This window comes from Stenella coeruleoalba, assembly GCF_951394435.1.
Source record: "Stenella coeruleoalba genome assembly, chromosome: 2".
Lineage (NCBI taxonomy): Eukaryota > Metazoa > Chordata > Mammalia > Artiodactyla > Delphinidae > Stenella > Stenella coeruleoalba.
In genome coordinates this window covers 2,547,963-2,561,430 of record NC_137147.1, presented here as the reverse complement: position 1 = coordinate 2,561,430, position 13,468 = coordinate 2,547,963, and the positions used below count along the sequence as shown (strand labels likewise).

General features: G+C 50.5%; 1 protein-coding gene across 7 annotated transcripts in view; it reads left to right on the top strand.

Moving 5' to 3' along the window:
• TECPR2 (tectonin beta-propeller repeat containing 2) overlaps positions 1-13,468 on the top strand; it is a 95,397-nt gene that overhangs the window by 50,591 nt on the left and 31,338 nt on the right. For 5 of the 7 annotated variants that reach the window (XM_079913191.1, XM_079913193.1, XM_079913190.1 and 2 more), the window contains 5 exons: positions 151-331; positions 1,527-1,668; positions 5,108-5,348; positions 6,021-6,110; positions 7,673-7,906. In XM_079913191.1, the coding sequence (XP_079769317.1) occupies positions 151-331; positions 1,527-1,668; positions 5,108-5,348; positions 6,021-6,110; positions 7,673-7,906 (888 nt within the window). The remainder of the gene's footprint in view (positions 1-150; positions 332-1,526; positions 1,669-5,107; positions 5,349-6,020; positions 6,111-7,672; positions 7,907-13,468) is intronic. The other 2 variants (XM_079913194.1, XM_079913192.1) reach the window with 2 other exon arrangements.

Here is a 13,468-nt window from a genome sequence, read left to right as displayed (position 1 = left end):
TTATGTTGACTAGACCTTGAAAAGAGAAAGTACTTATTATGAAAGGATATAGCAAAATACCAAAAAAGAAAAATAAGCAAACAGAATGAAAATGAGGTGTGAAGTCCTGACTGTGTGTCTTTGGGGGCTTCCTGTCCTTCTCCCCGGCAGGTCTCAGCGTGGATCGCCCCTGTGCCAGAGCCGTAAAGGTTGACTGTCCATACCCACTGTCCCAGGTCGCAGCCCGAAACAGCGTGGTGTGGGCGCTGACGGAGCAGAGGGTACTGCTGTACCGGGAGGGTGTGAGCAGCTTCTGTCCCGAAGGGGAGCGCTGGAAATGTGACATCGTCAGGTATCGGGGGAGGAGCAGACACATTTTCAGCGTCCTGTCTGTCCCACTGTCTGTTCTTTGTCAACTTGACTCTTCTTAAGGGACCCATGTGAGCCTCTCCTGGGCAGAGCTGGTTCCCTGAAGGTTTCCACGGTCGTGGTGTTCTCTGGGATTGCCAGAGCCAGTTTCAGCAGCCTGACCTTGAAGACACTCTGTGCCTCCTTCTGACTGGCAGACTGGGCATTGGGTCAGAGCTCAGTTTTAAAAATGTTACTGCCCTCATGTGTAATCTCAAGCCCCACACGGTCACGAGTCTCTCGTGATGGTCTTTCTAGAGAACTGCCCATTGTCAGGTAGTTTCTGTTTAGAGTCTCAGATGACTTAAGGCCAAATATTTTTCTTTATTATCCTCCTAGTCAGTTGAAGTTAATCTCTGAATTGCAATTTATTTGGTTACTTTCTACCCGTCAAAATTTTAATTAAAGAGTTACTGTCAGATCATTTTGCTGGTGTGAAATTATCAGTAGTCTTTAGAAAAATTAGATTAGGATATTCTCGGTTTGAATTGAGCAACCCAGTAAATTTGAGTGAGCACCTGTTGTGAGCACTGAGTGAACGTGACCCTGCCCAGCCCTCGAAGAGCTCCCCATCTGGGGCAACCAACGCCAGTTAGTGTAGATGGTCCCGAGCTGGAGAGGGACGAGCAGCACCGAGGACGCCTCGGCTCCCCCTGCAGAGGTCAGGTAGGCACCGTGCAGAGTGGACCCGCACCTCAGCCTCGAAGCTGGTGGGGACGTCACCGGCTGGGTGGGAGGAGGGCGTTGCCCGCAGAGTGGGCAGCGTCTGCCAGGCTGCAGCTGCCCAACACAGCCTGGCACGCTGCGGAGTTCCTGTTCGCTTAATTGGTGAAGGCAGGGGTGGGGAGATGGGCCACTCGGGGCCTGAAATCCCTCATGAGCCTGCTCTCTTCTTCCCTGGGTTAGTTTCCCTTAAGAGCTCCCCCTACCGTCCTGGGCCTTCAGGAATTCTTCAGACGCCCCCTCGCTTCGGAACAGTATATATCGCACAGTCGTTTAACTCGAAACTCAAGCTTCCTTCCTCGGAACTTGTCTCTTGTCCCACACCGAGCCCCCCAGGACGCTTGATGCCGGCATCCTAGGCGCCCTGGGGGCCATGAATGCGGGTGCTGACTCCACACTCTCTTCCTCGTTTCCAGTGAAAGGCAGGCTTTGGAACCTGTCTGTATCACTCTTGGGGACCAACAGACCCTGTGGGCCTTGGACGTCCGAGGACACCTGTGGTTCAGAACTGGCGTCGTTTCCAAGAAGCCCCAAGGGGATGACGACCACTGGTGGCAAGTAGGTGTTGAGCTCTCGGGCCACGTGTCTGGGTGCCTCCCTGAGTCGGGGGCTCTGTTCTCCCTCTTACAGCCCCTCTCTTTTCCCTAAAGAGATTGGGGGCTTGGAGTAAATAAACGGTGTTCGCTTTTACTATTGGATGAGTTAGACTTTGCTGTATTTGAGCACACTAGAAATATCAGGGCACAACAAGGCTCTACTGTATTCAATATCCTATGATGAACCATAATGGAAAAGAATATTAAAAGAGAAAGAATGTATACATATGTATACCTGAATCACTTTGCTGTACAGCAGTAACTAACACAGCATTGTACATCAACTATACTTCAATGTAAAAAAAAAGAATTATCAGGAATTTCATCACAGGACATAACTTGTGAAGCTCTTTTTGCTTAAATTTGTAGGCTTTGTTTATTTATTTTTTAATTTTGGTGTTATTTAGAAATTTGTCATTATATGCCAAATAAATCCATTGATAGCCATCTGAAGACCTAGATAATAATAATGATTAATTCTGGAGGAATGTACTAAGAAGAAGAGAGATTAGACAATAGATGTGAAAAACCCAACCCACAATTAAAATTCACTATCTCTGCTTGTACAAAAGCCCTCGTAAGTAAATGGTATTTCAACGAAGAAAGGGGAGTTTTCCTACATGCCCCCAGAAAAGTAAACACTTTGAGAAATAGTAAGGTAGGGGCTTCCCTGGTGGCACAGTGGTTAAGAATCCACCTGCCAATACAGGGGACATGGGTTCGAGCCCCGGTCCGGGAAGATCCCACATGCCGCCGAACAGCTAAGCCCATGCGCCACAACTACTGAGCCTGCGCTCTAGAGCCTGCGACCCACAACTGCTGAAGCCCGCATGCCTAGAGCCCGTGTTCCACAACAAGAGAAGCCACTGCAGTGAGAAGCCCGCACACCGCAACCAAGAGTAGCCCTTTGCAGCCAGTTAAGCCGCCTGTGCTCTTTTCCCCATGGGGGCCCGGTGCGCAGTGGCTGCAAACAGCAGCCTCCTGGGTAGTGTGTGCGGCCTGTTGCCTGTGTGGGCTGCCCTAAGGGACCCTGGAGACAGCCCTTTCCAGTGGACATTCATGACTGGCGTGCTGTCCCCAATCCAGGCTCCAGACAGGTATGCATGGTGCCTTTGGAAAGCCCCAGGGCACAGTGGCCAGGGTCCACATTGGCCAGGTCATAATGTCCATCCGCACCAAGCTGCAGAACAAGGAGCATGTGATTGAGGCCCTCCACAGGGCCAAGTTCAAGTTCCCTGGCCGCCAGAAGATCCACATCTCCAGGAAGTGGGGATTTACTAAGTTTAATGCAGATTAATTTGAAAACATGGTGGCAGAAAAGTGGCTCATCCCATATGGCTGTGGGGTCAAGTACATCCCTAATCGTGGCCCCCTGGACAAATGGCGGGCCCTGCACTCATGAGAGGCTTGGCGCTGCCCCCTGCCTACCCATGCCCACCAATAAACCCTACTTTCTTTGTCAAAAAAAAAAGAATAGCCCTGCTTGCCGCAACTAGAGAAAGCCCGCGCGCAGCAACGAAGACCCAGTGCAGCCGAAAATAAATAAATAAAATAAACAAAAAGAAATTAAAAAAAAAAAAAGAAAGAAGTAGTAAGGTATAATCAAGCTAACTTTTGCCCTTTTGGTGCCATTCAGTGTAAACGTAGCGCCCGTGGTTCCCCAGCGTGGCAGGTAAGGCTGTGCTGGCATCGGCGGCTGTGGGGTACACAGCAGCTCTCGAGTGTTCTGTCTCCATTGATTGGTTCAGGTGTTATTGTCGCCTTAGACTTGCCTCATCGAGGGCAGGTCTTCCAGTGGCCGCTCTCAGGTCTTTCACATGAGGATGTGGAAAAGTAAGTTGTGTTTGCTCTTTGATGAGTATGTGTGTATATACACAGTCTCTAATTTAATATGCCAGGTACTATTTGAAAAGTTATACAATTGATTCAAAAGTATCCTCCCTGTATTTGTAACCGTATTATATGGTTTTATACACACACACACACACACACACACACACACACTCAAGTGTAGCGTATGTACTAAATTCTGTCTTTAAGTAACCTAAAGAAAACTAGTTATCATTTTATCATAATATTTAGAACATTGTCTTCAGAGAAATTTGACAGAATCATCTCTGAGGTGTTTGGAAACAGAGTTATTTTATTTACTGTAAGATTGATTTCTCTGTAGTGCTAGAGCCAGCATTATGTTTGGCTGTTAAACCTTCCTTTTCTTTCTGTTAATTTGCATCCTGCTTATCTGCCAATGCTGGGTGCTGGGACTGAGCCTGTCACAGACTTTCTGTGTGGCCTGGCATCATACACCCCGAGGAAGGGCAGAGCTCCTGGGCCATCACACGGCAGCGTGGCACTGGTCCCCAGGTACCTGCCCAGCGTCCTGTGGGCTCTGATGGAGTCCGCCTAGCCAGGCTGGCACGTGCTCTGCCCTTCAAGAGAAGCGGGGCCGCGGGCTCCGCAGCAGGGCCGCGGGGTTGACGTGCTGACACCGTTTGCTTAAGCCTCAGTGCAGGCAGAAGCTCACAGTCAGTGCGAGCCCTTTCACAGAAAAGAAGGGCCGCATCGCACATGCACTACAGTGCTGGGTTTTATGATAGTTTCCTTTCTGTGTGTTTTGTTTATTATATGTTAAGTTCCCTATCCTAGGTGGTGTCACTTTCACTCAGCACTTCGCTGTGCGTGACCTGGGAGTGTGGCCTGCATGGGCTGTCCTAGGCGGAGGGCGGTGACGTTCTCTGTAACCCAACCGGCAGGGCAGAAGTGCGTGGAGAGTCCTGCAGAGTCAGAGCTTTCTAACAGCCGGAGCTGGCGGCAAGGGGGAGGCTTCCTCAGAGGGCGGCACCCTGGAGAAAGACCTCTTGCGGGAACGTGAGAGAAGCGTGTCTCGAGTCTGAGCCCAGGTGCACTCTGCACGTCCAGGGCAGCTCCCGTCTGTGCTGTCCTTCTGGCCTGATTAGTAACAGGCCCAGTTAGGGCATGAATTGCTTCTTTTTAAACCCGTATTATGATCCTAAGTATTGTACACTTGTCCATTAGAAATTCCTAAATTTTAAAAACAAAATAATCGTTTCTCACTGATTAGAATAAAAGACTTATAGGGTGCGAGGGGGTGATAATCATAAAAATAATACATGCTCTTTGTAACAGGTCCATGTGATAGAAAAGTGTATAAAATAAAAGGTGAACATTTTCTTACATCCCTCTGAGTCCACCCCTCGGAAGTAATCACAGTCAGCAGTGGGGGGTGTCCTGCCACACTCCTCTCCAGTCCTCACACAGATGTGCACGTGGGTATCTGGGTGTTTGACGGGTGGGGTCGGGCCCTTACCTCTCAGGCAGGGAGCATACAGAAGGCGCTTGTAGCTGCGCTGAGACAGGGTGTCTGCCCGTCTCCCCTGCAGGCGAGCATCACAGACTATGTGGTGTTTGACCAGTGCAGCTTGTTCCAGACCATAATCCACGCCACACACTCGGTGGCCACAGCAGCCCAGGTGCCTGTGGAGAAGGTGGCGGATAAACTGCGCATGGCGTTGTGGTCTCAGCAGCTCCAGTGCCAGCCGAGCCTCCTAGGGGTCAACAGCAGCGGCGTCTGGATCTCCTCGGGCAAGAATGAAATCCACGTCTCTAGAGGAAGCCTCATCGGTGGGTGAATCACTTCATTTCCACGCCGGCTTGATAGGCAGCTCCTCTTAGAGGCAGCATTTAAGGAAAAGCCTTATGAGCTCAAGTGGAAAAGATAATTTAGTGCCAGTGGTATGAAGTGTCTGGAATGGAGGCATTCCCTCTGCTTTCTATCAGTTCCCTCCTTTTAGTCTGTCATTCCTACGACTTGGATACCAGTGTCTGGATGGTGTGCGATCAGTTTCCATTAGGAACCGATTAGGCTACAAGAAGAGCACATGGAGCTCATTTTTATGTTAATAATTTCCAGCTAAATGAAAAAATCCTCCCATTCCTAAAGAGCCTAGTAGAAAAAATGACCACACTGTTGAAAATGCAAGGCTCTGGCCAGATCTGTAAACGTAGGTGTAAATCCAATTTACCCACTGGGGCTTCATTTCTGTGAGTGAACCCTGCTTTGTGAATTTTCTCCAGCTCTTCTCCCGCTGCGTGGCCTCCCCCGACCCTGGGCTAGATGGTGCTCTGCTTGTCGGGCTGGCTCTTGCAGTGCTGGCTTGGGTCTCCTACTTTGAGGACAGTCTAGAACCAGCTGTAGGGGTTTTGAAGACCAGTTGGTCTAGAACTAAAGTTCTGAAGCATGTATGGTTTTTCTTTCTTCTTTCTTTAACGTACTCTTCCCATTATTCTTTCTAGGCACTTACTGGAATAATGTTGTTCCCCGGGGGACAGCTTCTGCCACAAAGTGGGCCTTTGTGTTGGCTTCCACTGCTCCCACAAAGGAAGGTTGGTTGGGGAGTGCAGTGCACAGGTTGGCAGCTGAACAGTTAAAACTGTGGTCTGCCGTGGCCTAGTTGGGGCGGGAGCATGGCCGTGGGGCCCTCAGGGACTGGATGCGGTGGTGTCACAGGCCAGCAGCCCTCGTTGGCTGAGCTGAGGGCCCCCGAAGCTGGATAGGCCTGCCCAGGAGAGAAGGGTCTGGTGTGGTGATCTGAGTGGGTCTGGAGGCGAGCTGTCCTTCCGAAGGAGGGGAGTGTACAGTGTGACCTCTGAGGCCAGCAGCTGCTGACTTCAGTGACATGTCTCAGGGCCATAGCACAGGGCCAGTAGGCGCCAGGCTTCTCTGGGTGCCTGGCCATTTCCCCTGTGAATTCTGTCACCTCCTCACAGGCTGGTTTACAGCCTCTGGCTGGCCTAAGTCCCACTGTCATGCCCCTGGTAGGGCAGACCTCCCAAAGCCCTGACCACAGCTCGGGGTTTGGAGCCAGGAGAGGCAGTGCAGCTACCCCAGGAGATGAGAGCTGGGGCAGTCAGGCGGCCCCAGCGGAGGCCGAAGCCGCCTCCCAGGATCACGCTGAGAGTCAGATGAGAAGATGTCGGGGGTCTCTGCAGTTGGTGAGTTCGAGCTCGTAGTCCCACTAGGATGTGCAGAACTTGGTCAGTACACTAAAATGCTTCCTCCCCAGATCGTTCTGACCGCAGTTGTGCAATAAGTAAGCTCTGCAAACCATAGGTTCTTTCCCAAGCTTGGCACAAATCATTCGGCAGCAAAACCTGACCTGAGCTGATGGGAGGCTCCTTATTGCCTCCATCTGTCCTGCTGACTGCGACTGTGACGTGTTTTGTTGCAGGAACGTTGCTGCACTTCTTGCGGGGGCAGGTGGGGGGCGGGTATTGCCTGGCTCCCAGGCTGTTTCGTAAACGTATGGCATACCCATTACCGTATGTTTTCAAGGTCCAGGGTAATTTTGAATTCCAGACCATAACTGGTCCCAAATTTTCGATATACTTTAGATAATATATTCTGACTGAGGTTTTAATTTCCCCAAGTGTGGTTTGCATTTTAAAGTGAATTAAACCTGAAGGACTCTAAAAACGGGGGAGAGAATGAAAGCATGCAATTTTGAGGTGAGGATGGGAGGAAAAGGCTTTCCAGCTTTCCAGGCCTTTTCCAGCAGCCTCCACCCCGCCAGACCTCCCCTCATCCTGCCCCCAGGACAGGGGAGGGTCCTCGGTGCTGTCCTTCTGAGGCATTGCTGACCTTGCTCCCTCTAGGACACTAGTTAACACACCAAGTTGAACGCTTCCCAGTCCATTATACAACGTCCAAGGTCCGGGCCTCTGAGGCAACGTTGTGGGCCTCCTAAGGTCTCGTTAGCCCAGCTTCCTTTCATTTCTTTAAATGTGTCGGACTTGTTTCCTACGAACTGGCTGGTCCCGGTGTGTCCCCCTGAGTCCTGGCTGCTCCTTCCCCGAGGTGGGGAGTGAGGGTGGGAGCTGGGCAGCCAGCCTCTGAAGGCAAAGGCTGCCCCGAGAGGCTCGCCGGTGACGCCATGCCCTCTCCGCAGGAAGCTCCCTGTGGCTGTGCCAGAGCAGCAAGGACCTGTGCCGCGTCAGCGCCCAGCACGCCCAGTCACGCCCGTCCACCGTGCAGCTGCCCCCCGACGCCGAGATGAGGGCCTACGCCGCCTGCCAAGACGCCCTGTGGGCCCTGGACAGCCTCGGCCAGGTGTTCATCCGGACGCTGTCCGCGAGCTGCCCCACGGGCATGCACTGGACGAGGCTGGACCTCTCGCAGCTAGGTATGCCCACCCCCGCCGCCGGGCCCTGCCTTCCGGCCTCATCAGGAGGGGTGTCTCACCTGCTTCCCGGGGCCCTGTGTCCAACCCTCGTGAATTCTTGTAGGCTGCTTGGTCGGTTGCTGGATTTCAGGAGGTCGACTAGCCGCTCTTGCAGGGTAATGGGCCTCTTCAGAATCCTGTGAGGAGCTTTTCTTCCCACGCTTTACACGTCACAGGGTTTTCGGAACCCAGGAGGAGCGTGAACTCAGAGAAGGCTGCTGTAAGACACGCTCGAGATGATGCTGTGGATGCAGCTGCCTCTGCTGGTCTGTCTGAATGTGGCAGTTGCTTTGTGCCCTTTCCGACGCAGGGTCCGCGGCCCGCAGCCTGGAGAGGGCCCAGTTCTCCCTCTGCTGGAGGGGTGTGTGCCGCCTCCCGCTGCCGCCCTTCCCTGAGTCTCCCCTACAGGGCTGCAGGGCAGCCAAGCAGCATGAGGCCATTTATAAATAATTCATTCCTGTTCCAAGGAATACGATGATGGAATGAGCCCACGCCCTTAGGTTATCCTCTGGGCAGATGGGCAGGTGTGGCTGTCAGAAGGTTCAGGCTGCGCCAGGCAGCTCTGGAGTCCATGCGAGCCTTAGGAATACTTCCATGCCCAGCAGTTTCCCGTTCTGGTGAACTGATAACCAGTGTTTTGTTTGTTAGGTGGTAGAACTGAATTTTACAAGCAGTTAACATTTGAGAATTCAACCACATGTACTCGTTTGGAAAAAAAAGGACAAAGAAGGCAGAAGGGAAGGGAGGACGCCTTGTCCACCTCCCGCCCTGGCAGCCCCCGGCTGCGTCTCCAGCTGACGGCCTCTCACCATCCCATGACGTGCAGAGGTATCGTCATTCTTTTGTCCCACAAGGCCCCCAAATACAACCCAGCTTAGCTAAAGAAGCAGGTTGGTTCTCCACTAAAGAAGTAAGCTTTGTTCCAAAGCTAGGAATTTTCCAGGGTCATTTTGATCATGCTTTTGGCCTCACTCGCACCGTGTTTTGAACCTAATCCCAGCCCCAAGGCCGGTCACAGTCCAGCTTCTGAGAGTGCCTGCCAGCCGCCATCGTCAACGGTGATGGACCAGAGAGGCTGCAGCTGGCCATGGCTCTGCCTGCCAGTGCGGGGCCGTCTTCCCGCCTGCCCCGGGGAGCCTTTCCTTGGTTCAGAGATCCTGTGGGCCTGAGCCATCCTCCTTTGGCCCCCAAGCAGAGCAGTTTGGGAGTTTCTGGAGGTAAAAAGGCCAGGGCGAGGTTGGTGTCCTCCTTGCTACAGGATCCTGGGAGCGCTGGGGGCCCTGCCCTTGCCCCCTCTGGGGCAGAAGCAGAGCTCTGCCCGGTACCACCGCCCAGAGGAGGCCTCTGTGCTGCAGCACGTGCCGAGAGAACGGCCTGGAGCGCGGCTTGGCCTCCGGGCTCCGGCGCACAGCTCACGCCTCCCTTCCGTCCAGTCCAGTCCTCCCGCGCTGGCGCGCTGGTGCGCTAGCCAGAGTGTTACAGGCCTCTGAGGCGGCTGGCTGGGTTTCCCTGGGGTCGGTGGCCGTTCTTTCAAGGGGAGTGACTGGGCTTCGGTGGGATTGAGTCTCCCTTTCAGAGTGGGAGGGGCCAGGCAGGGCCACCCTGAGTCCAGGTTGTGCTTTGGCTTCCCCTGCGTGCTGGGGGCAGGGCTGCAGGAGCCGAGAACGGCAGGCTTTCACAGAGCTGCCCTGCCTCTTGCCTGCAGAATCGTCCGCAGTCCAGCCAGGCCTGGAGTGGCTCACACAGACCGCAGGTGAGGTGGTTGGGCCCTCACCACCTCACTGGGGCTCCCGGCAGAGGCAGGGCGGCAGCGGGAGCAGTGCTAGCCAGGTTACCTTGAAACATCAGTCCTCACCTTTCTGATGGTAACGGCAATCCCCGCCCCAGAGAGGTGATGCAAGTAAGCATCATGTGCAAACGGAACCTGTCTCAGGCAGGTGTGACGGCCTGAAAGCTGCCCAGCTCCTCAAGCTGCTGGGGGAGGGGTGGTGCTCGCTCGGGTCTGGCGCCGTGCATGACGGGGGCCGAGTCCAGGAAGCTCTGCCTCGCTTAGTCTTTTTCCTGCCCTGAGCTCTGGATTTTGTTTATCCGGGTTACTGGCCGTTGCTGAGAGGATGGATAAAGACTTCTTTTACGATATTCTGAACGTCCTGGGAGAACGAAGCAAGTCCAGAGTTGGTAGGCCGGGGAGGCGTGCAGGGAACAGCAGGAGGGGTGCTGGCCTTCCACGTGCCAGGGTGGGGGGGCGGCGGAAGGCAGGTCAGGGCCACCAGCTACTCTGTTGTTTGGCTCTTTCCAGGGATGGTCTGTGTAGCCTGTGGGACAAACCGGTGAATCAAGGTTTCTTAAAAAAGTATTATTTATATTAGGGGATGCAGATTTTGAGTTCAGGTGTGTGCTCCCTGCCAGTGTCCATGGCAGGCTGTCATCTGGCAGCACTCACTGGGGAGCAGTGAACAGAGTGTAGTAACGCAGGTAACGTTAATGCTGCCTTGCTTACTTGCCTGGGGTTACCTGGGGTGCTGCATTGTTCTTTTAAAAGTTGGCCGTGGTGGTGCTCACAGCAGTGAAAGGAAGCACACAGCCTTTTCAAGACTGTGGTTCTACATGTGAGGGTTCTGTGCAGTAGCAAACTTCTCTTTCCCAGATGCACTTTTTTTTTTTGGAAGTATAGTTGACATACAATATTATATTAGCTTCAGGTGTACAATATAGTGATTTGATATTTTTATAGATTACACACCATACAAAGTTATTATTATTGTTTATATTCCCTGTGCTGTATGTTACATCTTTGTAATTAATTTGCTTTTTATTTTATTTTATTTAAATTAAAAAAAATTTTATAAATCTATTTATTCATTTTTGGCTGCGTTGGGTCTTCGTTGCTGTGCGCGGGCTCTCTCTAGTTGCGACGAGCAGGGGCTACTCTTCATTGCGGTGTGTGGGCTTCTCATTGCGGTGGCTTCTCTTGTTGCGAAGCATGAGCTCTAGGCGCGCAGGCTTCAGTAGTTGTGGCGTGTGGGCTTCAGTAGTTGTGGCACACGGGCTCAGTAGTTGTGGCTTGCGGGCTCTAGAGCACAGGCTCAGTAGTTGTGGCGCACAGGCTTAGTTGCTCCGCAGCATGTGGGATCTTCCTGGACTGGGGCTCGAATCCATGGCCCCTGCATTGGCAGGTGGGTTCTTAACCACTGCGCCACCAGGGAAGTCCTTATTTGCTTTTTAAATGGTAGTTTGTATCCCTTAATCCCCTTCATCTGTTTTGCCCCTCCCCCCCTTCCTACTCCCCTCTGGTAACCACTAGTTTGTTTTCTGAATCTGTGAGTCTATTTCTGTTTTGTTGTATTTGTTCATTTATTTTGGTTTTTTAGATTCCACATATAAGTGAAACATACAGTATTTGTCTTTCTCTGACATTTCACTAGGTGTAACACTCTTCAGATCAATCCACATTGTTGCAGATGGCAGGATTTCATTCTTTTTTAAGGCTGAGTAATATTCCATTGTGTGTGTGTGTACACACACACACACATACACCCCACATCTTCTTTATCCATTCATTTGTTGATGGACACTTGTGTTTCTTGCATATCTTGCCTGTTGTAAATAATGCTGCAGTGAACAGCATGCTGGGGGGCATGTATCTTTCCAAATTAGTGTTTTCGTTTTTTTCAGATGAATACCCAAGAGTGGAATTGCTGGATCAGATGATAGTCCTATTTTTAATTTTTTGAGGAACCTCCATAATGTTTTCCGTAGTGGCTGTACCAGTTTACATTCCTACCAGCAGGGTTCCCTTTCCTCCACATTCTTGTCAACACTTGTTATTTGTTGTCTTTTTAAATCTTTTTTTTTTTGGCTGCACCAGGTTTTAGTTGCAGCATGCAGGATCTTTGTTGCCACGTGTGGGACCTTCGTTGTGGCATGCAGGATCTTTAGTTGGTGCAATGCTTGTGGGATCTAGTTCCCTGACCAGGATCGAACCTGGGCCCCCAGCATTGGGAGCTCGGAGTCTTAGCCACTGGACCACCAGGGAAGTCCCTTGTTGTCTTTTTGATGATGGACACGGGGCTCGAACCTGTGTCCCCTGCATTGGCAGGTGGATTCTTAAGCACTGCACCACCAGGGAAGCCCTACGTTCTTCTTTTAAATATTCTTTTCCATTACGGTTTATCACAGGATATTGAATATAGTTCTCTGTGCTATCCAGTAGGACCTTGTTGTCCATCCAGTCTATATATAATAGTTTACATCTGCTAGCCCAACCTCCCACTCCATCCATCTGTTCTCTACGTCCGTGATTCTGTTTCTATTTCATAGATAGGTTCATTTGTGTCATATTTTAGATTCCACGTATAAGTGATATCATATGGTATTTGTCTTTCTCTTTCTAACTTCACTTAGTATGATCATCTCTAGTTGCATCCACGTTGCTGCAGATGGCATTATTTTGTCTTTTTATGGCTGGGTAGTATCCCATTATATACATGTACCGCATCTTCTTTATCCATTCATCTGTTGATGGACATTTAGGTTGTTTCCATGTCTTGGCTATTGTGAATAGTGCTGCTGTGAACATAGAGGTGCATGTGTCTTTTTGAATTATAATTTTGTCCAGATATATGCCCAGAAGTGGGATTGCTGGATCATATGAGCTCTATTTTTAGTTTTCTGAGGAACCTCCATACTGTTCTCCATAGTGGCTGCACCAACTTACATTCCCACCGGCAGTGTAGGAGGGTTCCCTTTTCTCTACATCCTTTCCAGTATTTGTTATTTGTGGGGTTTTTTTGTAGATTTTTAAAAATCATGGCCATTCTGACTGGTGGGAGGTGGTATCTCATTGTAGTTTTGATTTCCATTTCTTAGATTAAGAGAATTCTTCAATTAAATGTCTAGCTACTGAACCCAGTTATAGAGACTGAATATGGAATTTTATGATTTATGACCATCCTAGTTTTTGGAAGAAAATTTGTGTCATTTAGCAGATACTTAATATGCTCATAACGTTTGATTTCCCAGTACGCATAAATATGCATATGTCAGGCATTGGAATGTTTAGCAAACTAATGCAATTTGTAATTGAATACATCCGGTCACAGCATTTAATGAAGAAATGCTCAGTGTCGGTTCGTGCCTTTAGATAACAAATAGGCTTATATAGTAATTTATGCAGAGAAGTGTCTTATAAATAGTAAAACACCAAATAAATGCCACTTTTTGTCTAAAATATATGTTTAAAAAGTAATCCTAAAGGGAAAATGTCTCATCTGTTGAATAAAGTAATTAAAACTTTTCTTTTTAATGGGAGGGAAGAACAAAATAGGGGGAAGACAGGAAAATCGCAGTATGTCTGTGTTAGTCAGACTAATACTGTTACAGTAACGAGTCCCAAATACCAGCCATGTAACACAGTGAAGATTGCTTTCTGCTCCCGCGAAGTTGACTCTCGACCTGTCAGTCTTTCGATGGTTGTGGTAGTGGTTCCCAGGTGGTGGCTTACTGACCCCCTGCGGTGCTCTG